Source organism: Rissa tridactyla, chromosome 5 (assembly GCF_028500815.1).
Source record: "Rissa tridactyla isolate bRisTri1 chromosome 5, bRisTri1.patW.cur.20221130, whole genome shotgun sequence".
Classification (NCBI taxonomy): Eukaryota; Metazoa; Chordata; class Aves; order Charadriiformes; family Laridae; genus Rissa; species Rissa tridactyla.
In genome coordinates, this window is record NC_071470.1 from 77,968,378 (window position 1) to 77,993,783 (window position 25,406).

At 59.5% G+C, this 25,406-nt stretch overlaps 2 protein-coding genes across 3 annotated transcripts; one reads left to right on the forward strand and one right to left on the reverse strand.

The window, feature by feature from the left end:
• Positions 1-658: 658 nt before the first annotated feature.
• Positions 659-14,292, reverse strand: PARM1 (prostate androgen-regulated mucin-like protein 1). The gene is made up of 4 exons (XM_054202923.1): positions 14,214-14,292; positions 2,353-3,057; positions 1,516-1,594; positions 659-922 (listed from the first exon to the last, which is right to left on the reverse strand). Exons 1-4 carry the CDS (start codon positions 14,260-14,262, stop codon positions 838-840), a joined length of 918 nt encoding a protein of 305 aa, XP_054058898.1. The 5' UTR covers positions 14,263-14,292; the 3' UTR covers positions 659-837.
• A 4,552-nt stretch (positions 14,293-18,844) lies between these two features.
• BTC (betacellulin) lies at positions 18,845-25,194 on the forward strand. 2 transcript variants are annotated; one of them, XM_054204091.1, is made up of 10 exons: positions 18,845-18,965; positions 21,486-21,581; positions 21,839-21,956; positions 22,100-22,246; positions 22,514-22,621; positions 22,735-23,539; positions 23,702-23,881; positions 24,130-24,261; positions 24,395-24,466; positions 24,837-25,194. In XM_054204091.1, exons 1-5 carry the CDS (start codon positions 18,884-18,886, stop codon positions 22,617-22,619), a joined length of 549 nt encoding a protein of 182 aa, XP_054060066.1. In that variant the 5' UTR covers positions 18,845-18,883; the 3' UTR covers positions 22,620-22,621; positions 22,735-23,539; positions 23,702-23,881; positions 24,130-24,261; positions 24,395-24,466; positions 24,837-25,194. The 2 variants fall into 2 exon arrangements, with proteins under 2 accessions (XP_054060066.1, XP_054060065.1); XM_054204090.1 differs by having other exon boundaries at positions 23,702-23,877.
• The last annotated feature ends 212 nt before the right edge of the window (positions 25,195-25,406 follow it).

A 25,406-nucleotide genomic window follows, 5' to 3' on the forward strand; every position in this document is an offset into this window, starting at 1 on the left:
GCAGCTCAACACAAAAATTTGGGGAGTAAGAAAACCACTTGGCTGTGTTTTAGCGGCCAAGCCTTTCAAGGATTAAAAATAAAGCTGCGGAGCACGCACCCGCTGGCACCTCTCGGCCCAGGAGCGTGGGTGGTCAATGCACCTTCCCACGGGCTCCCGGGCTGTGTTTGCCAGGGGGGGGGGGGGGGGGGGGGGGGGGCAAAAAAAACACAATTAAATGGAAAAAGAACGAAATGACAACTTTTCTACGCAGAAGCCCCTGCAGGAAAAGAAAGGGAGCAGTGATGGAGCAGCCCCGTACCGTGGTCCCTGGTGAGGGAAGGGGAAGGATTTCACAGTGGGGTGATGCAGGGAGGTGATTTTGGAGGAAGGGGCACGTGAAAGCGCGGGGGACCCCTGCACGCTGCCGGCTCTGGCTCAGCAGCCCCCATGTACCACCCCCCTGGCAAGGGGCAGCAGCGTTTCAAAGGAAGCCACGGCGCTGGCTGAGCCTCCATCCTCTCCCTTTCCCTCCCCCCCATCCCATCCCATCCCATCCCTTCCCTTCCCCTTGGGGAATTTGGGCTCCCTCGCCTCCAAACCAAGCGGCCGACGTGCCCCAGGACCCAGAGTTTCCTACACAAACGCCAAAATTCAGGTTTATTGTAGGCACTGCACACACGCACGCCCTCCGGTTGCCTGGCGTCCGCCGGACCCGCCGTCATCCTGCCCACAGCAGTGGCTCGGTGCCCGGCCATCTCCCCGACAGCGGATGCTCTGCTGCAGAAGCGCTTATAAATTAAGGATATATATATATATTTTTTTTTTTATTCTTTTTTTTTTTTTTCCTCATCCCTGCTAGGAGTCGTCGTAGAGAGGGTTGTTGTAGTTGCCCCAGGAGCCGTAGTCGTGGTCATCCAGAAGCCTGCCGTAGGAGGAGTGCCTGCCAGGGGAAAGCAAACCGCCCGCCGTTACCTTTTGGGGGTTTGTTAGTTATTTTACCTCACTAGGCTGAGAGCTTTGGGATGTTTCAGCAGGACGCAACCAGGACAGAAAATAAGCCCAGGCAGGATTTTTGTCCCCGTTGAACCAGACTGGGATATGCTAGGGAATTAAAACAAGACTTCTGCTCGTCTCAGTTGTCAGCAAAGCCTCATTAGAGATGCTCAGCGCCGGGCTGGGCTGCTGTTTATTGTCTGAGGCACGGCAAGACCCGTGGCAGCAGCTTGCCCTGGGGATAATTACTGGTTATGACTATGCTGAGCAGCGTCTCCGGCATTTGAGCGAGGCTGTTGTAAAACGAGGAAGAAAAAGCTCGGCTTTTCAACACAGCCGTGGCAGAAAACGCAGCCATGCTGGGACAGGAGGCTGCACATCGCCCCGCCGGGCTTGGGGACAGCATCTCCCCAGGGTTTGCCCCCCGAGCATCCCCCTTGAGATGGGGAGAGGGGCTGCAGCCTCGGCGGGGTCGGGGGACGGACACACCACAGTTCGAGCACCCCGTTGGGGCAGGCACCCCCAAAAAAACAGCCTTACCTGATCTTGAGGTACGCCGCCGCCCCGAAAACCAGCACCACCACCACGATGACCGTCACGGTTATGGCCACGATGCTCCCTGCGGAGGATCCGTCAGAAAGGGCGGCGCTCAGCATCCCCGCCAAGGCCCAGCCCCGTCGCACCCACCCCACACCCCGGCTGCTGCCGATACACCCACGCCAACCGTCTCTGACGTGGCGGGGGGGTACATCCCCTCACTGCTTCCCAAAGCTCCCGTGGAGGATGCTGGGCGCGCCTGTGTTTTTTGCCGTGATCCCTTTCCCATAAAGGCAGGGATAAAACACAGCTGGGCTTTGCTTGAGGACTACGGACTTGCTCCTTCGTGCCCCCCCCCCAGCACCAGGCAGCGTTTAGTGCTGAACCAAGGCTGCAAAATGCTCCAGATCCCTCCCTTTTTGGGCCTTAAGAAGCGGCTTTAAGCTGCCTGAGCTTGCAGAAGAGGACAGGTGAAAGCTAGTGTCAGCTCAGTGAGGTCTCCGGGAGGGAGAAGAAAAACCTACATCTTCCTAACTCGGGCTGCGCCCACCGTCCACACCCTTGTTTCCTCTCATCCTTAAGTGTTTCAAATCAAACTTGCAACTAAGGATTCAATTCACATCTCCGGGCAACTGAGGTTTGGTATCTACTTCTCCTTGTCTCCACCAGTGGAGCAGATGACATAGGCTCCTCCAGGAAAGCCCAGCTTTTGCTGAATCATGCTCTCAGAAAGTTGACCAACTCTTCCCTTCCAACTCGTGGGGGGTCTGCCCCTCTTATCTAAGCACCTCGAGGGTGACATTATATCTATATATGCACATGGAGGGTGGTGGTGCTCACCTGCGCTCAAGGCACGGGGAACCTCTTCCATGGTGACGCCGGTGGAGAGGGTGGTTTTGCCCATGGCCGTGGCCTCGGCTGTGGTGGGGTCAGTCACAGTCACTGGGGGGGACGTTGGCTCCACGGCCAGGCTCGATGCCATGGCCACCGTCCCCAGGGAGGGGAATTCCTTGGTCGGCGTCGGTGGCTGGGTCGTGCGGGGGTTCGTGAGGACAGGCGTTGGGGACAAGACCGTCCCAGTGGATGAGTACAGGTCGCTGGTGGGGAGGGAGGAGGAGGAGGATGCAGGTATACGCGTGGGGCTGGCAGCTGCCCCCAAATCCATCGTGCCTCTTGCCAAGGTGGCAGTATTTGCTGTCCGAAGACCTGGGGCTGTCTCCAAGGTTGGTGGCACCGAGCTGGGGTTGGAGGCCACGGATGGGCTGTCTGCTGTGGTGATGGCGGCTGCGGTGGTGGAGCTCACGTTGATGGAGGCAGGAGCATGGGACAGTGCTGCTGTGGGGGTGGCATTGCGGCCATCCCTCTCCGCTAGCCCAGAGGACACCCCATCTCTGGCAGCTCCTGTGGACACGGACAGCGAAGGCTGGCGAGGAGCCGGTGTGGAGACATCTGCATCCCTGGAGCCTGGCCCCACCGGGATCCTCTCCGAGGGGAAGGGAGGGCTGGTGGGGGCGAGGGGCGATGCTGTGGAGTCATTGCCCAGTCCTAGGAGTGAGACAAAGAAGTATTAATAACAGCCAAAGCCTTGGGGCAACCTGGGGTTTGGGTGAACACGAAAGAGTTTGGGAATGAAGCTGGAAACATGTCGGTTTTTAAAATGCTGAGAGCCGCCTAAAAAGAGATGGGAAATATCTCCGCGTAGCTAGAGGTGAGGTTTAAACCAGACCGCTTGCCCCAGGGTGTGTCAGGACTGCTTTTCCCCAAGGTTGGGACCTCCCCCCATCCCCAGTCGCCCCCTCCATCTTCCCAGCATCTCCTCCCAGCAGCCAGCGAAGCGGCAGGGGAGCAAGCTCCTCCCCAGCAGCAACCACCGCGCAGCTGGGAATGATAACACAAGACTCCTCTTTCTCCTCTCCCCCCATTTCCTCGCGCATTCATTCATTTGTCTCCCTTTCTTAGCGTGAAGATGAGTCATTTTTTCCCTTATCCTCACCAGCAGACTGCTGGAGCTTCTATTCCCCCCCCCCTTTCTACTCCCCAAGGCTAAATTCAACACCGGACCAGCACTAGCAGCTAACTCCCTCAGCACGGTTGGGCTGAGGGAAGCGTGTGCCAACGCTAAGTGACATCGGGAGGGATTTTTATTCCCATGCATCCATTTATTTACACCCCCAGAGCACCCCAAGCCCAGCACTGGGAAGAGCAAGAACTTGCTCCGGTGCAAACAAGCTGCAAGGAACTAATTATTATGAGTGCGGAGGACAAAAACACTCGGCAAAATGCTGATTTTGTGCGAACCCTGCAGCCAAGTTCCCACCTTAGCTCCAGAGACAGGAGCTTGGTGCTCGTCTAAGGGAAAAACAGCAGCGGTGAGAGCAGAGACAGCTGTCGTGGTAGATCTTTGCGAGTAGGAACTTGCAGATCATACGTGGCTGGACATCGCTGGTGGGCACATAAGGCTCTCCTCCCCATCACCAAGCCACCCCCCCACCAAGGAGACGTTGTCAGCCACCCCAGCCAAATCTGCCGTTCCCCCCCCCGAAGTCAAACTGAAATGCCACCCGTGTAGGTGACACTCAAGGCAGCAAGAAGGACCCAGCCTGCACCAGAGATGCGTTTTAGATGGAACAGAGCGGTTTCTGGCCCACCATGGGACGTTTATCGCACGTTAAAGCTGTGCCAAGAAACAGTGGCATGGGAAGGACACGAATTTGGGAGCAGGGGCTGTGCAACACAGGGTTTCTCCAGCAAGGCCCCTCACCGCTGAGCACTCAGGAGACCCACGAGGCTCCCAGCAGGGCACAGACAGCACCTCATGCTGGAGGAAAGCTGGAAACACTTAGAAATGGTGGGATGCAACACTGGTGAGCAGGGGTTTCGGGTTTTCTCAGCCATTGGTGCAAACAGAAGGCTGCAGGTGTCTAATACAGCTTGACTCAACCCACACACCTTCAGCAGAGGAGGACAGCAGAAGGGACATCTCAGCTAAGGACCTCCACCTTTCATGGCATGCCTTTCACGAAGGCATTTTCTACCTAGAAACCACAAACATGTGCTTGGCCAGGGATTTAAAACCATCTCCGGGGCATGGCTTCTACAAGAGCCCAAGGCATTTAGGAGCACACACCTAAAAATTTTACTTCTCCTGGCCCTGTAGATACCCCTGTGGTGGGCCCCATTTCCCAAGCAGGAGAGTCTGGGAGGTGGGACTGATGGCACAGGTGCTCTTCTCCCAGGGACAGGCACTTGGAGATGCCTCTGAGCTTTCACCCTCCACACGCTCTCGGTCTGTTGAGGCACAAGGCTGATAGACCTCAGGATAAGGGAGAGGAGACGGGTGACAAGCCGGAGTCTGGTTACCGAATAAACCGCCTGGCTCAGCACCCTGGTTTCCACACGTGGACGTCCCACCTCTTCCTTCCCAGCTTCCCAAAGCACACCAGGCTCCTGCTGTCAACAGGGCACTCTGATGTGTCCTCATCCCAGGATCTCTGCATCTCAGACTTCCTGGTTACCGCCTGGGAGTTACTGGCACATGAACTTGAGTCACATTGCTGTGGTAATCCTGAGCTTAGAAGCCATTCGTTCAGATGAACGCGGCTTGGCTTCATCCACAGCATCTCACCTGGACAAAGCCTGCCCGCAGGGCTGGCTCCATCCAGCAAACCTGACGGGTCCCCACTCATCCTGTCCCTTCCTCCTGCCGAGGCTGGGGGGCTCAATTGCTCACTTTGGGCACCGCAACGCCATAAAACCAAATATTCCCTGTACCTTGCATAGCTCTCCACGCTGATGTGCCCCAGGCAGCAAGTGCCAGGTCCCATGCCAGCGTGGTGGGACCTGCAAAGCACCTCCAGCAACATCTGTTGGGGACCAACACCATTTGGAACATCACTTTCAGTGGCCAGAAAGAAGCTGCAAGAGCCTGCCTCCTCACGGTGTTGAGGTTCAAGTGGTTGATTTGTGCCCTTCTTGCTTTTACACTGCTACCCCCCTTGCCCTTTCTTGACTGGATTGAAGTATCTTGACGGGGTTGAAGCATCCCCATATGGTCTTCTCAAGACACTCACCTGGGGGGGCAGGTGTCAGAGTACAAAGAAGGGAGGCCATCGAAACTTCATCTCTTTTTTTTTTTTTAAAAGGGAAAGAAGGCACAAGTGCCATTTCTAGCAGGTACTGTTAATCCGCAGCCTCCCCCATCGCAGGAGCTGAAGGTGGCATCAGCCACAGCCCCAGGAGAGCACAGCCCGCTGGTTTTCGTGGCCAAGGGCGGGACATGAAATCCCTGGCTGGATTCACGAGGAGCATTGAGCAACAGGGTCTTTCTCAAGGATTTAACACCACGCAGCCATCCCGGGCCTTATGCAAGAGCAGGCACCGTCTCCGCCAGAGGGTCTGCTTTGGAGGCCCATGGGTGGAAAGGCCTATTAGCAACACTGTATTTGATATAAAGGGCACAAGTGAAGAACTCAAGTGCTCAGGCCCAACCTGCTCCACCAACATCCCCGTGCCCGCACTTCTGACCTCAGATAACTGAGTTTTCTACCCCTACACACAAGCTACACCAACACCAAGTCCACCTCCCCCACCAGCGGTGATGCAAGACATCATCACTGCAAGCGCTATTGCGACAGCGAACCCCTCAACCTCCACAACGCTGCCCAAAGGTGCCCAGCTGACCTGACATGGCATCGCCATGAGTAGCTTCCAGCTTACACACACCCTGAGGAGAACGCTCATCAAGTGTTTTAAGAGGTGTGCACCAGAGGTGGCTCAGCCGGAGCAGAAGTCGGCCGCCATGTGGTGGCAGAGGATGCTGGAAGTGCCAACAAACCTGAACCGAGCACCCCTTCATCCTTAGTGCTCTTCAGATCAGGCCTGAACATCTGTCTGTATTTCTGGAAAATAATTCCTTCTCCATCACCCCTTGGCATTTCAGGTGTGGCTTCTCCAACAGCAGCACCTGCAGCCCATGGCGTGCCACGTTGCTCTTACATCAAGCACAGCAGGACCCTCCCAGGGCTGGCAGCACCTTGAAAATTTATTACCTCTTGTAGATGTAGGTGCTTCCAGCCTCTCATGGACGCAGGCAGCTTATTCCCCCTCTGCAAAGCCATCTCATGTTGCTTGCTTGTGCTCTGGGACCGCACAGCTCTCAGAATCTGCTCCAACTTCGGAGGCAAACCGATAGGGACCTCAAAAAGCTGGCAGTACTGCTAGCCGGGATGAGTCAGGAAGTTTCCCATAATATCTAAAGGGTATAAATTCAGAGGGTGAGCCAAAACTGGCTGCAGGAACAATCCTTGGCCACTGGCTGAGCGCTCCCAGCCAAGCGGGTCACAAGTCACAGGGACATTTCCCAGGAGACCAAGCACAGCCGAAGGCAGCCCTGGTTTTCCTTATCTCCCCCTGCTCCTGCATGGTCATCGCCAGCCAAGCTTTGGTTTCCAGATCAATAGTGCTGCATTTATCTCTGCTAGCAAACCCTGCCTGTGCCAGCCCACTGCTATCCTCTTCTTCCCCCGAGCCATCACCTCCACCAGGTCATCTCTGACCCAGCGACCGCCCTCACCCACGGCGCATCACCCCCTCCCACACGGGCTGTGCCCCTTGGCACCGCCGGAAGAGCCCAGCTGGGATCCCAGAGGCGATGCAGGCTGCTTCTCAACCAGGTTAGGATGAGGGGGACAAGAAGGACCTTGCTGAGGACCTCCTTGGCTGATAGCACCACACGTCCTCACGCCACTGCACCAGCTCATGGACAGCCTGCCCCCAGGGTGGCCCAAAGAGCACCCAGCTTGTCTGCTAGCCCAGTCCTCTACCAACACATCTGAGCCAGGGAGCAAAAAACCACCAGGGTGGGGGTTTCCTTGTTTCTGCAGCACCTGGTGTGTAGGAGCTGCGGCTGTGGGCAGAAACAGAGCCATGCACTGGAAGAAGGGACAAAAGACCACTAGAAGATGAGGTTTAGGACTTCAAAACCTAAAAAAAACCCCAACAAACCTCAAACAGGGGTTGTCAGAGGGGCTGGAGGATGTCAGCTATCAAAGGGTGCCCAGCACAGCTCGGCCCGGAGGAATTTGCCTATCTAATTCACTTACGGCAGTTGACCACCCCGCTGGAATCCAGGTCGGAGCAGAGGCAAGCCAGGAACTGCCAGGACACCGTAACAGCCTAGGAAAACTGCAGCGTCACACTTCACAGCCCCACGCGAGTGTTGAAAAGTCCTTTTTCTACGTTGCCTTCCCTAGGAGTATGGGAAACAGCCAAGGAAAGAAAAAACCCCCGAGTCCCTATAATTCAAATATCTTGCTCCTAGGGAATATTAACCCTAATCACCTGCCAACCCAAGGAATGAACCATCCACCTGGTGGATTATCTCCCTCTCCCATTGGCATGCTGTCCTCCTGGCCTCTGCAAGCCACTCAAAGGCAGAGGTCTCACCCTCCCAGGAGCTGAACACCTCCCATGCTCTGCTGAAGAGCCAAGACCTGGGCTGGCAGCCTCTCCGGCACTCCAGAAACCATCACAGCAAGCTTTCCAGTCCTTCTCGCCAGCTGAAACACAGCATTTTGAAAAACAACAACAAGAGAACATCTCTAGCCCAAGTGGATGACATCAGATGGAGCAGCCATACCACAGCAAACAAACATCCACTGATAAGGCCGAGATGGAGCTGTTAACGAGCTTCACTTTGTGACTCATCACAGCTGGTGCAGCTACCAGAAGGTCCCCATGACCTAACCCACTCACAGCAGTGCTCACAGCCTGAATTAACTGGGGCACCCACGCCCCAGCTGCAGTAGGTGATGCTCCTCTAGCAGCTGAGGCCTCAGAGATAACTTCAGTTTCTGTAACATTAATATTATTTCTTTCTCAGCCCTCCCAGCAGCTTATCCTGGCTGTACTTACACGTGGAATCTGAACCCTTCCTGAACAAGAAATGCCGCAACAGATGGAGAATAAGGCACTGCAACAAGGAGGGCTGGTGGGCGCCCACACATGCCTTGTCCATGCAGCAAGGTTGGGTACCACTTTCCACGCTAGCTCAGCAGCTGCTTCTGGGGCAGGTACTAACAAAACCATACTTAAGCCACGCATTCAGCATACAATCTCTGCTTTCGAAAGGAAAAGTCAACAGTAATCCCGCCACATACCTACAAGGCATATCCAGGGTAGATAAAAAAGGATGTTGACAGAGCCCCCATCCTCTGCTCAAGCCAAGGGAACACATTAAATACAAGACCAACAGAAAAAATAAAATGAGAGAAAGAGTCAGAACATCAATCCACATGAAAGAAGAGGAGCTCAAAGACAACCTATTGGCAAGTCCAAAAAAACCCACCCACTACTATAAACATATATATATATCTACCACACAGTTGAGACAAGGAGGGAGGACCTGAGCCCCAGTTTAAATGGAGGTCCCGGCCCAATGGGCTGGGCGTGCGTGGGTGGGGGGTCCCAGGCGAGGCTCGTCAGGGTGATTAGGGGCTATTAGCACACTTAGGGGTTCCGACATAAAAGCTGGTGGCTGGAGCTGGGTCCTTGTTGCTCATGATTGCTAAGAGTACAGGAAAAACGTGATGGGTAAGGAATTGTACACAGGGGTGGCTTCTTTCAACTTTTTTGGAGCATCAAATGGACCCTAAAACCTAAGGTAAGGTGGTGTGGCTCGATGTGGGTGATGCAGAATCTTTTTTGGCTTTCTGGAGGTGTTGTGTTATGCTGGTTTTCTCCAAGTAACGATGACGGAGCAGCTCTGCCCCCTCTCATCCCGCAGCATGCGTTGGTTTATTACCAGGTGAAGTCATGCAGAGCAGTAAAGCAATTAATGTTTAAATACAGGGTAAGGACTTCCTGCTCATGACCTTGTTGGCTTGGCTTCAGTTTCTGTGGCTGGGGATGCCCGTGTCTTGTGCTGGGTTTTGTAGTTCTCTTCCCCCAGCTGCTTGTCCTCAGGTGTGACTTTTATTGTGCTGTTGCTGTTTAGCCATAAAACTGGTAACATTTATCTGCGGATGGCTAAAGGTCTCCTTGTGATGGCTAGAACTAAATAAAGCTGCTTCTTGCTTTGGGTTCAACTTGTTTTTCAAGCTGTTCAGCATCGGGCTGCTTCATCTTTTCTGTCACCGTGTAACTTGGTGTTGCTCATCTCTCTGCTCTGGTTGGAGGCTCCGTTTGCAGTAAATAAGGGTTGGTCTAAACTCCATACTCACCCAGGAGAAGGAAGCAGGATGATGTGGTGGTTGTTTTTGGTATTGAGCTTGTGTTTCCGCTCTTCTAGGGCGCTGCTGTGGAGCCCTACCTTTGTATCCACCAAGAAATGAGGATGACGAGGTGATCTGGGAACAACCTTCCCATACCAGCACCCAGCCAGCTTGGCACTGGGGAAACAGCAACTCCTGGGGACATCTGTTCAGCTTAGAATAAACCAGGGCCAACACAGTGGCTCTCCAGGATGACAGCAAATCTCCAGCACCACATGTGCTTGCTGGTGACCTATAATGCTAGCAGCAGGTGGAGCAGCCCTGGGTGATGTGCTGCTGCTTTGCCTGCTCGGCTCCTGCTGTATCCCCTTTCTTTTCACTGCCAGGTCATGTCAGTGATGGTATGAAACCGGTTGCAAGAGGAGGAGGAAGAAGCCAAGTGAGAAAATCCGGGGCCAGAAACATCAGCAGCTAAAAGGCAAAGCTGTCCAACAACTGCGTCAAGAAGTCAAGGCTGTCAGATCAAATAAATGTGCAGTTGCTCTGATTTACTGGCGAGCCGAGCTGGCTTCCTGCATGATTAGTTTTTCTTCTGCTGCATGGTTGTTAAGTGGTTTAGGTCTAATTGCTCCAAAGCCTGAAGCTTTCTTGTAGCTAAGAGAAACAGCCACGCAATGGAAACCAATCTGCTGTCTCCAGGTGTCCCTCACCATCCAGAGGCCCCATCCCTGGGGGAGAGGCTGTCCCCAAACACACAGTTGGCCAGGGCACCCTGGGCATGTCCCTTGGGAGCGCTCCTTGAGGATGCAACCCATCAACCCATCAGTATCCACCTCCCTGCGTGTAGGGGTTGTATCAGCATCTCCTGTAGATGCGTGGCCTGCCTTTTGCAAAAGGCAGGAGGAAAGTCCATGTGGCCAAACACATAAAGCTGGGGGGTTTTGGGCAAGCTCGCAAGGAGACACTCCAAGTCTTCACTGGCTGGTGGGTTGTGGCCTGGCTTGGGAGCAGCAGCCGCTCTTCTCCAGGCTATTGCGTGGGAGGAAGGAGCTAACACAGGGGCCTGGCTTGCTCTTGCATGCTTTTCAGACCCTGAGGAAAGCTGGTGTGGTCAGATTGCTCTTGAGGAACCAGGTGGACAGCTTCACTGTGCTGCAGTCTCTGCTCTTCCCAGCTAAAAGTGGTGATGCCAACTTTTCAAATCAACGTGGTTGCCTGCATGGTCCCTATGACCAGCTCCTTCCTTGCCTGGGGTGGGCGTCCAAGTCCTCCTCGGGACTTGCCCAGTGTCTGCCCCAACGTCCAAACCCAGCAGCAAGGGCTGTCGGCTGCGTAACAAACCCACACTTCGCAGCAGCTGTGGAGTTGGCTGGCAAAGAAAACATGATATTTTCCCCCCCCATCACTAAGTGTTGCTTAATTATTCAACTCATTAAGCGTTTTATCCTGAAGTCACTGTGAAATTATAGCAGAAAAGGCGAAGAGGAGTATCTAGAGGGGGTTTTTTATTCCTTCTGAGAGTGACAAAGCACTGGTTGACCAGTAGCTGTGGCTACCGGCCAACCCGTGCAGAGGTGTCTGATGAGGACCTGGGGTGGAAAACCTCTGCGTTCCCGGAGAGTGCCGGGCTGGCAGAGCCCCGTGTCCCCCTTGGGGTGTGTTGGCAGGCTGTCACCTCACGCGGTGGCTTTGACCGATGGCTGGGCGTAATGAGGCTGCGGAGCAGTGTGGGAACCTTTCCTCGTGCTGTGAGCTTTGCCCTCATTAAGAGCAGTAGTTTACGGCACCGGCTCTTTCCAAAATGATTTTCTGCTTGATTTAAATAAAAAAAAAACTTCAGACAACTCATGTTGTTGTTTTTTTTTTTTTTTGAAGCATGCAAACGTGTGTTGTGCTGTGTCTGCTTCCCTGGGATATCACACCGTGGGAGGAGAAACCGTTTGTCGGCTCGTGGGGCTGGGAGACTGGCAGAGGGGATGATTCTGGGGCCCCCCTCACAATACATTTTCCCAGGATTTTCTGGGATACGGCTCTCCAGCCAGCCAGGCGTGTTGCGAACAGCAGCTCTGCCCTAGTGACACCACAGCAGCTAAATAATTGCCCGGGCTAGCTGCTAATTGCAGCTTCCAACACGCGTCAGCCCCATCCCAGCTTTCCCCGGGAGGGGAAGCTATGGGGTTCAGCTAAAGAATTTTTGAGCATCCTCTGGTATTCGAGGCCGAAGCTCATTCATTTGGGATGGGAGAGGGGATAATTAACCACCCATCTTCCCCTGTCCTTCAGCTCGTGTAGGGTGGGAGCAGGGCCAGAACTGCTCAAAGCTTCATCTCCTCGGTGGCAGCTCAAAGCAGCCCACCTGCCAGGCTCCGAGCCCACACCCCCCTCCCAAAAAGCAGCTTTTCCTCCCTGGAGGTTTCTCACAGGAGCGCCAAAGCCTTTAAAGCCGAAAGCTGCCTCTCGCAGGTACTTTAAAACATCTCAGCTGCCGTCTGGGGAGCAAAGGGAATTGCTAAGAGGGAAAGAGGGCTCGGGGCTGCAGCGCCCAGCTGTGCGTACGGGGCCGGGCATCACATCAGGAAAGCAGGTTTGACTTTGCATCCAGCGTATGAAGAATTAATAGCATAAAAACTTCCTTGTGCGAGATGCTATTATGTCATTATGTGGCCAGGCGAAGCCCGGTCTCATTTTATTCCTGCCCAGTGACGTCCCCTCTGTCACTAAGTCCTGAAGAATGAGCTCGAAGCATATCTAAATCGTGCTCTTTGTTTTCTCACTGGTAGTAAATATATATATATATATATTTTTTAAGTATTATTTCTATGGGGACAAAAAAGTAGTAGAAAGCATCCGAAGGATTCGGGGGTGTTTGTGAGCAGCCTGGGAGCCATGGGACCGCACTCCAGGGAAATCTTTCCTGGCTCTTCTGCCAAGCCTTGCCGGCGTTGGTGCTTTAGGGAGGGATGGTCGTGGGAACGGCTTGGGATTTGAGCCGGGCACTGGGAAAAACCCGCCTCCCAACCCCAAAAGCGGCTGAGGGCCGAGTCCCAGCAGAGCCCGGCCACTTTCAAGTGGTTCACCGAGACAGTGGCCAAATCGGGGCCAGGCAGAAGCCAGCAAAGGAGGTGAGCGGCACCCCTGCGGAGCAAAATGGGGGTTCATCCCCACCCCTCCCAAATGCACTTGCTTGGAAAGTACTGAAACAAGAGCTTGTTGGCAAACTCCTCCTTTACACGGTGAAGGATTGAGCCAGCTCTCCCTCCTCTTGCACTAGTGGGGTGGCTTAACAGGGGAAGATCTCCCACAGGCTGATGTGATCCAGGATGATCAGAGCATCATCATAGAATGGTTCGGGTTGGAAGGGACCTTAAAGATCATCCAGTCCCACCGCCCTGCCCTGGGCAGGGACACCTCCTGCTAGACCTGGTTGCTCCAAGCCCCATCCAACCTGGCCTTGAACCCCTCCAGGGATGGGGCAGCCACAGCTTCTCTGGGCAACCTGCTTGGTTTGATGAACGGTTTGCTGCTCCCGCAGACGCAGCTTTCCCCGGCTGCTGTTTTGGGGACATGGCTGCCGGCCGCGGGCTTTTGCCGGGAGCTCAGAACCTCTCCCAGCCCTGTCCCCTCGCGCTGCTCATGCCGCACGCCGAGAGCCATTTAATAATAACAGCTTTGCCCGATGTGTTTCTCCTCGTGCGCGTCCCCGTCGCTCGGTTATGCAAGTGTGTTTTTCGTGTTTCTGAGCAAGCAGCTCTTCGTGCTGTTTATTAAAAGCCCAGCCTGGACGGGGGGACAGCCTGAGCGTACTGTCATTTGAAAGCGCTCGCTGTCGCGCCGGCCAGAACTGTCTCCTCTGACTGTCTTGGGGGGGGGGGGGGGAATAGATGTCAAAGGGGGTGTTTCTATGAAATTGGGGGGGGGGGTGTGGATATTGCTGGGGGGCAGGAGGAAGGAGATGCCTTTAGCTGGTCGGGGAAAACGCCAGGTGCCGGGTGTGCGGGAGCCTCCGCTCAAGGCCGGGGCGAGCAATAAAAGCTCCTTCAAATCAGGGACTGTGCTGGGAGGGGGGATGCGAGGCTGGGGAGGTGGGGGGGGGTGGTGGTGGTGTGCGATGGGGGGGATGAGCTCCAACCCGGGCAGGGGGACTGCCGGCGAGGAGATGCCGGTGATCCCCCGAAGTTTTCCTCCTGCTCCCCGGCTTCAGGGATGCAGCCGGGGCAAAGAGGGGCAGGAGGAAAAGAGGGGCGAAACGCCTCTCGCCCCCCAGCCCCCTTGGTGTCGGGGTGACCGTGGGGACGGCGGGGGCGGGGGGGGGGTGTGTGTGTGAGTGAGTGAGTGGGGACCAGTGCGAGAGGGGGGGATGCTCTGCGGAGCCCTTCCCCGGGCATCCTGCTTCTCCCGGGAAGGGAGAAGTGGGGGGGGGGGGGGGCTTCCCTTTCCCCCCGGTCCCGGGTCCCCCCCCTTCCCCATCCCGGTGCGGCGGAGGGTGCTTACCTGCCGGGAGGAGGAGGAGGGCGAGGAGGAGGCGGCGGCAGCAGCCCATGGTGCCGGCGGGGCTGGCGGCCGGGGCGGGAGGGACGCACCGCCCGGCCCCGCCGCCGCCGCCGCCCCCGCCCCGGTCCGGCCCCCCACGGCCGCCGCCGCCGCCCCCCCCGCCCCACGCAGGTCCATGGCCGGTGGCACAGCGGCACCTGCCGGCACCGGGGACGGCGGCGGGGCAGCGGGTGGAGGATGCGGGGCAGCGTGGAGCTGCGGGGACCAGGGTCCCGCAGCGGTGACCGGAGACCGGCCGTAGGGGACCGGGCAGTCCGTAAGTGGGGACGGGCACCGGCGCTGGGGGTCGGGACAGCCTCGGGAGGAGGCACCGGGCACCCAGCACTGGTACCGGGCGCCGAGGACCCCGCCAGGACCCTGCCTCAAGCGTGATACATCCTCACCGGGCATCACACGCCGGGCATGGGGGGGCTCTTGCCCCAGACGGTGGCATCGGTGTGTGTGGCACCCTGTGGCATTGTCCCTCGGCCCTGTCCTTCCTCATGCCGTCTCCCGCCTGAATATAACATGCTTTTAAAGGAATAAATGCCGCGTGCACCTTGCTAGGGCATCCCTCTTGCCTTTCGGGGGGACGTGGGGCAGAGGCCATCTCCTGCCGTAGCTGGATGGGGCCGCCCATGCCTGTCCTCACGGCTGAGCATCGCCTGCCACATCCGTCCGGGGACCGTGGCGGGGGACACCCCGGGGTCCATGCATCGTGGGGAGCCAGGGTGGAGCCAGGCAGCCATGGCCTCGCCTTTCTGCCACAGGAACAGGTCCCAAAATGCAGCTGCTGGTGCCCAAGGGACCCGGCCAGGAGCCACCTGCGGCGCAGCGGGAGGTACGAGTGCCATTTTTTTCTACCTCTTTCCTTCTGGAAAGCGTTTTGCCGCGGGTGAAATGTTTTCAGGCTGAACTCATCTTCTCCGGGCTTTCGCACGCTCGCTGCAAAAAAGGATGTCATTGAGCCGGGGCCATGGCCGAGCTATCTTTAACTGGGGTTATGCAGCCATTCTATTCTGTTGCGTTGTGTGGCGTTTTCTCGGGATGGATCCTGGCTCCGGGCCTAAAACAGCAGGACACAAAATCTGAGGCAGCTGGCGTTTCTGGAGCGGCCGGGATGCTGGCCGCCCTTGCCGTACATGAGGCAGCATCGGCACCTCAGCTCTTCTTGAAACCTTTCCTCCGCTTGGGAGGAGGAAAAATAATGCCGTTATCAGGAACCCGGCATGCGATAAACTCCCTGCTGCTGGTCTCCCACCCTTACTTTGACTTTTTTTTTTTTTTTTTTTGCGGAAGGTGCTGCGTGTTTCCACGGCGGGGGAGGAGGTTTTCCGAGGAGAGGGCAGGGCTGGGCACAGCCACCGCTCCCCTCCGTGACGTTGGGTGCAAACTCCACGCCTGAGATGGGTGCGAAGGGCTGGGCTGTGGGAGGCCTTGAACATCCCTGCCAGGCAGCGTCCTCGGGCTCCAGCTGCCATCTGCTGGCCTCCTCTGCCTGGTCTCATCAGCATGGACACTTCTGCCTGGTCACCTCTATCAGCATGGTCGTCTTTGCATGGCCACCACAGTAAGGCCATACCCGTCTGTTCACCTTTGCATGGTCACGTCTGCCTGATCAGCCCTGTCTGGACACATTGGCATGGTCACCTCTGCTTAGCCACCTCTGCCCGGACTCATCAGCAAGGCCGCCTCTACCTGCTCACCTGTGCCTGATCTCATCAGCATGGTCACCTCAGCAGGGCCACTTCTGCCTGGCCTCCTCTGCCTGCCCACCTCTGCCTGATCTCGTTGGCATGGTCACCTCTGTGTGGCCACCTCAGTAGGACCACATCTGCCTGGTCACCTTTGCATGGTCACATCTGACTGACCAGCCCTGCCTGGACACATCAGCATGGTCACCTCAGCAAGGCCACCTCTACCTGGTACATCAGCACGGTCACCTCGGCAAGGCCACCTCTACCTGGTCACCTCTCCCTGGTCTCATCATCATGGTCAACGCAGCAGGGACCCTTCTGCTTGGTCACTTCTGCCTGGCTCCCTCTACCCGGTCTCATCAGCATGGTCACATCTGCCTGGTCACCCTGTCTGGTCTCATCGGCACGGTCACCTCTGTGTGGCCACCTCAGTAGGGCCACACCTGCCTGGTCACCTCTGCATGGTCATGTCTGCTCAATCACCCTTGTCTGGTCTCATCAGCATGGCCACCTCTGCTTAGCCACCTCTGCCCGGACTCATTGGCATGGTCACCTCAGCAAGGCCACCTCTACCTGGTCACCTCTCCCTGGTCTCATCAGCATGGTCAGCATGAGCAGGGACACTTCTGCCTGGTCTCATCAGCATGGTCATGTCTGTGTGGCCACCTCAGTAGGACCACACCTGCCTGGTCACCTCTGCATGGTCACCTCTGCATGGTCACGTCTGCTTAATCACCCTTGCCTGGTCTCATCAGCATGGCCACCTCTACCTGGTCTCATCAGCATGGCCACCTCTGCTTAGCCACCTCTGCCTGGACTCATTGGCATGGTCACTTCAGCGGGCCCACCTCTACCCAGTCACCTCTCCCTGATCTCAGCAGCATGGTCACATCTGCCTGGTCTCATCAGCGTGGCCACTTCAGTAGGGTCACACCTGCCTGGTCACCTCTGCATGGTCACATCTGCCTGATCACACCTGTGTGGTCTCATCAGCATGGCCACCACTGCTTAGCCACCTCTGCCTGGACTCATCGACACGGTCACCTCAGTGGGGCTACAACTGCATGGCCACTTCTGCTCGGTCTCATCGGCATGGTCACATCTGCTTGTCACCTCTGTCTGGTCTCAAGAGCAGGCCCACCTTTGCCTGGTCACTTCTGCCTTGCCTCAACTTCCCGGCCACCTCTGCCTGGTCTCATCAGCATGGCCAACTCTGCCCGGTCTCATTGGCAGGGCCAGCTCTGCCTGGCCACATCTGGGGGTGACATCTGCCTGGCCAGACAGGTCCCTGGGCCTCCTCCAGGGAAGGTGTGATAGTCACGGTGACAGTGAGAGCAGAGGGCGTACATCCAGCGAGAGGTCCCTTTTTGGAGATAAATTCTGCCAGCCCTTCCCAGTTCCTACTGGAGAAGAGAAACCATTGCCTCTAGTGACACCTGCCTTGGGGCTCCAGCTCTTTCAACATCTCTTGAAAATGCTTTTTCTCCCCAATTTTATCCAGATATGAAGGATGCCAAAGGGACACCATTTTCTTTAGGTGGGCACAAGGATTTTTGCTGCCGGCTCCCTGCCTTTGCCCACCCCACTGGCATGAAACCGGCTCCTCTTGGGTGGCCCCATGCCGCATCCAGGTGCCAGCTGCCAGTTTCCCCGGTCTTGCCCAAGTCCCCGCTGTCCCCACCGGAGCTTTGCAACATTTCTCCGGTGGTTTAGCACACCCTGCCGGCTTTCGGGGGGCTGGGGTCTCTCCCCCGATGCCAGCCGGGAGCCGGGGTGGCCGCCAGCCGAGGGACCGGCAGCACCAGCATGCCGGAGCTCGAGGCTGGGTTTTTTTGGCTGGCTGGGTCCGCGGGAGCTCACTCACCCCCTGGCCGGTGGCCAAATGGCATGGCTGGGTGGCTGCCAGCGCTTGCATTAATAGCTGCCAGCTTGCGGTTTGAGGTCACCCGTTCTTTCCAGTCGTTCATTTCCCGCCTCCCCCCGTCCCTTAGTTCATGCCCGTAACGACACCGCGCCGGCAGCAGCCCCGCCACCCCTCCCTGCCTGCGCTCCCCTTCGCCGGGCCAAGCTCTTGGGCTTTCCTTGGGGCCAGGACAGCGTCAACTCAGGGCGCCGCATCCCTACAGAGCGTCCCCAGACGCCGGTAAGGCGACGTGCCAGCGTCCTGGGGGGGGCGTGGGGTGGTGGTGGTGCACCTTCACCCCTGCGTGCCCTCCTCTTCCTCGGGACATCGCTCAGGGGACCAGAAACATCCTCCCAGCCGCCCCAAGGCAGAAAAAAACAAAAACCCTTCCAAGGCCAACGTGCGGAAGGCTTGTGCCAAGGCACAGCCCCTCGCAAAATAATTCGTAGCTGCCGTCATTCCCTGCCCAGGGCTCTGGGAGGGTGTTTTATTAGCAGCTCCGCTATGAATAAATCTGCCTTTTCATAACGCGCCGCCCAGGGGATAAATAGCGTTGGGGAGGTGAGGCTGGGCTCCGGCCGCACGCCCTCCTCTCCCTGTGGGGAGGGGAACGCCCGGAGCGCCCCCCCCCCCGCCTCGGAAAGCGGGGTGGGGGGACTGGGGGGGTCGAGGGGGCGTCCCTGTCGCTCCCCAAATCCCTAGGGATGCTGAGGCGAGGCGTCTGCTCGACGCCTCCTGCCCTGGCTGCTGCTGGCGGGACGGGCAGGTGGATGATGCCGGGGGGGGGGGGGGTGGGGGACACGCTTGGGGGGACACAGGTGGGGGGACACGTTTGAGGGGGGGAGGCTGAGCCGGGGAGGGGCACCCCCGGACCACCAAGGGATGCCTCCGGCGGGGTAGGAGCCGGGCGGCTGGAGGAGGAGGAGGAGGAGGAGGAGGAGGAGGAGGAGGAGGAGGGCGGAGGTGCCGGCAGCGGCCGCCCCCGTCCCGCCCCGCCGCAGCCGCCGGGCACCGAGCAGGCGGCGGCGCACATGGAGGCGGCGGCGGCGGCGACGGCCCCGGCCCCGGGCGGCGGCCCCGGTACCCTCCTGCTCTGCCTGGCCCTCGCCTCCGGTAAGAACGGGGCGGCGCGGCTCCCTAAGGGGATCCCCCCCGCCCCGCCGCGGTCCCGGTGTCGGCCTGGGTGACCCCCTCCACCCCGGCCCGGTGCCACCGTCCTCTCTCTGTCCCAGCCTGCGATGATCCCGGTGCTGCCCCTGTCCCATCCCGCCGCTTCCCGGTCCCACGCTGGTGATCCTCCACCTGCCTCCCGCTCCCATCCCGGTGCTCCCCCCGTGCCTGTCCCGGCGCTACCCCATCCCGTCCCGCTGATCCCCTGTATCCCCCCCGTCCCACCCCCGTCCCACCCCGTCCCGGTGACTCCCTGCGTCCCCCGGACAATCCCATCCCACTCCTTGCCCCATGCCCGGCCTGGCGGTTAGCCGGTCCTGTCCCCGTGCACCCCCCCCCCTCCATGCTTCCCTGCACCCATCCCAGTGTCCCCCCGGTTCCCATCCTGCTGCTCCCCACCATCCCACCCCATTGCTCCCTTGCGCGCGCGCCGGCTGGGCTCTGAATCCCGTGGGGCTGGGATGCCCTGGCAGGACCCTGGAGCGGAGCTGGGATGCTTTTCCCACCTGTTGATGGGACACTGCTCACGAGTTTCGGCATCTTGGGGGAGCAGTGCCGAGTGTGTCCCCGTGTTAGTTCCCAAGCGCGTGGGAAGCGGGGAAAACAGGCAGCTGCCTGCAGCTGCCTGCTGAGGGCTGGCAGGAGATAACCAGAGGTAGGGCTGAACATCAGCCGGGCTTGGCGATGCCCCCCCCGGCATTCGGGGGAGCCTTCCCCTCCGCCGGGAACAGTCTGGGTTTGGCCCTTTGGCAGGGCTGGTGACAGCGCTCGGCAAAACCTGCCAAACCTGTGCTGGCAGGAGGAAATCAAGGGTGGCCGACCTGTTTTGGGGTTGGGGTGCCCATCGGTGTGCCGGGTGGTTGCTCTCCTGCAATTCGAGCTTTCCCAGGGGCGCGTGGGGGGGTGTTACGGCAAAAGAATCCAGTGTTTGGGTTGCTTTCCTGGGTTATCTCCGGCTGCTCGGGAGGGGATGCAGCCTCAGTTAGCAGAGCCAGGTTCTCCGTGCATCAAAGAGATGAGGTTGCTTTGCACCCCCAGCTCCTGGGTGCTGAGATCTGGGTGTCGGGGGCGGGGGGGGGCACACCAACCCACCCCAAGCTGGCGGTGCCACCGGGGCGGTCCTCGCCAAGGGGCTGCCAACCCGGAGGATGCCAAAAGCTCTGCATCTGGTTGCAATAAGGGTGGGGATCGCGTCTTGGTGGGGATCTTTCCATGCCGAAGCTGCGAACTTGGTCACCAGGGGTGAAGTCAGCCTCCTGGCTCCCGCCGGGATGCTCCCACCCCGCTGCCTGGGCCGGATGGGGCGGTGGGATCCGTGCCCTCCCCGATGGGCTTTTTGGGTCGAGGAGGGGATGCTCGCTGGTGGGGAAGCCCCGGCGGAGGCTCAGCCCCGGCCTTGCTGCAGCTCTGTTGCCCAGAGCACGTCGTTAGCGCGGCGGTGGCTATATATAGCCAGGAGGGACGCGTGTGCTGGGAACATGGGACGGGGGGGGGACGCCGGAGTCTTGGCAGGGCAGCCCTCCCCGCTGCTGCCAGCGTGCCGAAGGGACGGAGGGGATAACGAGTACCGGGGGACGAGGCTGCCCGGGATGGACTGCCCAAACTCTCCCATCTCCAGGAGGTCTCTCGACATGGCCAAACTGCAAATTGCACCCACTCGGGATGGAAACACACCCACACACACCCCCCGCCTCGGTGTGCCACCCCTGCGGGAGCCACCCAGCACCTTGCCCCATCAGGGAGGACCTGTCCCCGCTCCCTTGGGTGCCACCACAGTGGGGCGAATCCCTGGGGAGGGCCGGGCTGGCGGCGGGGCCGGGCTGAGTCAGCGCTGGTATGCCAGCGATCCGGTTACCGCCGCCGTGACGTGCCGGGGCTGAGCCGGCGCTCGGCTTCGTCCCCTGGCCACGGCGAGCACGGTCACCCCCTTTCCCGGCTCGGTTCGTGCTGGGCATCCCACACCCCGGTGCAGCAGCGGGCGACGTTGCAATGGGGATTTAGCGCTGGAATTAACTGGGCTTTGGTGGGCGCTGAATTGCAGCGCTGCCGTTTCCTCGCGCCCACGGCCAGTGGGTTTTTCAGCGCCCCCAAAACCCAGGCTCTTCAAAACTAGTGGGGGGGGGGGGGCAGTGAGCCGGACCTCCACGGGGATGCCCACCTGCATCCTTCCCCAGGCAAAGGGTCTGGCCCCCCTGAAACCCGCCCCGCTGGCTCCCGGACCCCCGTGCTGGAGCGTTGGTGGGTGGAGGAGGCAGGCGGGGACCGGCTTTCCCTTCTCCTCGCCCCTGGGGAAAAGCTGATGCTGCCAAGGAAAGGGGTGGCCACGGGCGCAGCTGCGGAGCCCTTTGCCGGTCCCCTCCCTGCGGGAAGGGCCGGGAGAGCGGCTGCGGTGGGGCGGTGGTGGCCGTGCCGGGGTTCTGGCCGGGCTCCCCGTTTCTCTGAGCCGCCTCCATTGCGTTTCAGGCTTGGCGTTTTTCCGTTGCGTGGGTGCCGATGCCAACGTCACTGCCGGGCATGGCACGGAGGGGCTGGCCTGTGGCACAGCCGAGAGCTGCACGGGTAAGGATGCTCCGGGGAGCCGGTGGCGTTGGCCGGCGCGGGATGGAGGGGATGTTTTGTCTAGCGTAGCCACGTGGCATCCACCGAGCTGGGAGGTGGCCACGGCTGGCACGCCACGGTCAAGGACGCACACGTCCCCGTTGCCGCTGGCCGGGCTCGGATCTGCTGCAGCTCCGGGGATGCTGCCACCTCCGGGCAGAACCGTAACCTTTGGAGGGGGTTGTGTGTGGAATCCTTGTCACCTTTGTCACCCCCAGGGAACATGACGCAGCTGCGGCGGCAGGGTCACTTCTCCAGGTGCCCGGAGGAGTACAAGCACTACTGCGTCAAAGGGAGATGCCGCTTCCTCGTGGCCGAGAACGCGCCAGCTTGCGTGTAAGCCACCGCCGGTGGGGACGTGGTGGCACAGCCAGTTGGGGGGACGCCATGCCCGTCCTGCCCGAGGCGAGCAGGAGGAAGGGGATGCGGGTGCCATGGTGGTTTTTTGAACACGCACCCGCCCTGCCTCCCCCGTGCAGGTGTGAGCGGGGCTACACGGGGTCTCGCTGCGAGAGGGTGGACATCTTCTACCTGCGAGGCGACCGGGGCCAGATCGTCATCATCTCCTTGATCGCCGCCATCGTCACCCTCATCATCCTCGTCGTCTGCGCCTGCCTCTGCAGTCAGTAAGTGGCAGGGAGAGGGGGGACGGGGACACAGGGTGAAGGGAAGGGGCATCCCAGGATCGGGAGCGGATCCTGCCCACCTCCGCTGGCTTGGGACATGTTGAATTCAATGGGACATCACTTCAGGGCTGGGAACCACGTGTGGTCCCACCAAGAGCTGCTGCGAGGTGAAAGCAGAGGGAGAAGGAGCAGCACCTGCTTGTTGTTTTTTTTGTTTTTTGCGGTTTTTTTTTTAATTATTTCCCCCCCACCTTCCTCCCTGCAAAGCCACTGTCGGAAGCAGCGGAGGAAGAGAAAGGCGGAAGAGCTGGAGACCTTGAACAAGAATTTGCCTTCCAGAAGCGAGGACGTGCTGGAGACGGACATTGCGTGACGGTGCGTGGGGCCGGAGGGGGGGGGATGTGTCACCGAGCCTGGGGGATGACAGGAGAGACACTCCCCCACCCACCCGCAGTCACTGAGGCCGAAGCCCTCCCCTCTCTCCGCAGGAGTTCCAGGTACCCGCGGGCGGGTCCCGGATGGCGGCACCGGCTGGCTCCACGGGCAAAAACCAACGGCTTGAATAAAGGGGTGACGGAAAGGTGTCCCCGTGTCCCCGTGGTCCTTACGGTCCCCCCCAAACCCCGCTGCCGGGGAGGGGCGGTGTTTCCCTCCGCGTCCGCCAGGGGGCGCCGCAGCGCGGGGGGCGGGGGCGCGGCGGACACGCGAGGCTTCAAAAGGCCCGCCCGGCCGCCAGGGGGCGCCGCAACAGCGGCAGGCGCGGGCGGAAGCGGACGAGCGAGAGGCGTCCCGGTCCCGGTCCCGGTGCCGGTGCCCATCTCCGGGCCGCCCGGGGGCCGTGCTGGGGCCGCTTCTCTGGGCCGAGCGGACACCGGCACCTCCGGGCCCGCCGCTGCCCCGGGCGGCTCCGGGAGCGGCTTTCACGGCAACGGGGGGCAATGGCGGCTCCCGGGCTCGGAAAATCAGGGAAAAATGGGGCAGAACCGGGGCCTTCTCTCCGCGCCGCTGCCCGCTCGGCGCCGCCTGAAGCTCCGGTCCCTGCCCCGGGGGCGGCGGCTGAGGCTCGGCCGGGGGGCACCGGCAGCTCCCGGCTTCCGCCGCGGGCTCAGCCCCAGCTCCGACCGTGACCCGGCGACCGGCCGTGGGGGCTCCGGTACCGGGGGGAGACGGGGTCCGGCGGGGCCGTGGGTCTCCCGGGGCGGCCGGTGACCCCTCCGGCCGCCGGCACCGGCCGGTTTCTCTTCCTCGGCCCTTTCCCGGAGCGGCCGCCGGCGGGACGGACCCCTCGGAGCGGTGAGTGCGGGGGCGGCTCGGGGGGGCTGGTTGGCTTTGCCCCGGGGCTCCGCTGCTTTGCCCCGGGGCTCAGCCGAGGGCCGGCGCCGGCAGCACCGGGCGCTGGGGCGGCTCCGAGCTCTGTTTAAATCCCTGGTTTTGTCTAAAAACCTTCTTTTTCAGCTGGAAACGTGCCGCGGAGGGAGCAGAGGCCGCCGCAGGGACCCGTCGGCGGCCGGTGGAGCCGGGCAGGGGCAGCGGGGGCCGCCCCGGTGCCGCCCGTCCCTCGGTCGGTGCCGGCGGCCCCGGCGATGCCCGTGGCCGTGCCCCGGCGTGGGGAGGGCTCATCCCGGCGCCCGGTGAGTGCGGGGGGGGACCGGGGGACGGGACGCGACCCCGGCGGGGATCCCCGTTTCGGGGCTCCGTGGCTGCAGGGGGGCGTTCGGGGAGGCGGGAGCGGGACGTTTCTGGTGTCCCGTCCCCTCTCGGGTGTGCGGTGCCGGGCTGCTGCTGCCGAGGGTCCGGGCAGAGCTGCCCGTGCCCGGGCGGCCGCAGGTTTGTCCGTCCCGGTGCCACCGGGAGCTGATTGTCCCACCTCTCTCCCTCTGCAGGGACGGACGGACGGACGGACGAGCCCCGGGAAGGAGCCGGGCTGCCTGCGCCGAGGACAGGGGACACCCCAACCCGCGCCCCCCCCGGAGACCCTGCGAGGACTGCAGCGCTCCAGCTCCGTGCGGCTTCAGGTCAGTTCTTTGGGCCTCTGTTTGTTTTGGGTCCTGCTCGGTTTGGGCCCCCGTTTGTGGGTTCGGGCTCCCATTTGTTCTAGTCCAGCTCCTGGATGGCTCCAGCTCCTGTTTATTTCTGCTCTGGTTTTAGGTCCTGCTTCTGGACGGCTCCGGCTCATTTCAACTCCTGTTCCTTGTGGCTCCAACTCATTTTCACCTTCAGGTTGGTGGTTTCTGTTTTGTTTTGTTTTGTTTGATGGGTCCAGGTTCTTTGCAGCCCCAGGTCATTGTTTCTGTCCTGGTTTAGGCTGGGGTGCAGTTAATTTGCTTCTCGGTAGCTGGTACAGGGCCATGTTTTGGGTTTGTGCTAGAAACGGTGTTGATCCCACAGGGATGGTTTAGTTTTTGCTGAGCAGAGTTTGCACAGCTGGGTACGGGTCAGCGGGTGGTGAGCAACTGCACTGTGTGTCATGTGTTTTTGTATATTTTATTATTAGTAGTAGTATTAGTAGTATTTTTTCTTCCTTTTTTGTCCTATTAAACTGTCTTTACCTCAGCCCATGAATCCGACTACTTTTTTTTCTTTTTTTCAGTTCTCTTCCCCATCACAGTGGGGTGAGCGCAGGACTGTGTGGTGCTCAGCTGCTGGCCAGGCTCAGCCACACCACTTTCTGCACCCATTTTTTCGAGGTCCAGCGTCTGAATGGCTCCAGCTCAGTTTACTGCTTCTGCCCATCTCCAGTTCATTGATGGCTCCAGCTTGTTTGATTCTGCCCCAGCCCATCACAGCTTGTGCTTGTTGAACTGATCCTGGCTTTTGGCCAGGTCGTAAATCAATCACTGTCATGGCTTGTATATGAATATGAACTGTCATAATTGTACACGTGTTGCCTAATGAGCGTGTTTATTGTTCAATGACTAGTCCGGTGAATAAACAGTTGGACTCTCAAATGAAGTGGGAAAAGTGCCTTTTCGCCCAGAGACTATCTCAGACGTTTAATTCGGCCTGGTGCATGCCGGCGTCCCGCACTTTGGGGAACAACGCGACCGGACCCCCACCTCCGGCGGGGGTCCACGCACCCTGCCTACCCCCCCTCCCGCCCGGGCCCCAGCGCCCTCCCACCCCCCTCTGCCTCCCCCCACCCAAAGTGCCCCCCTCCCGG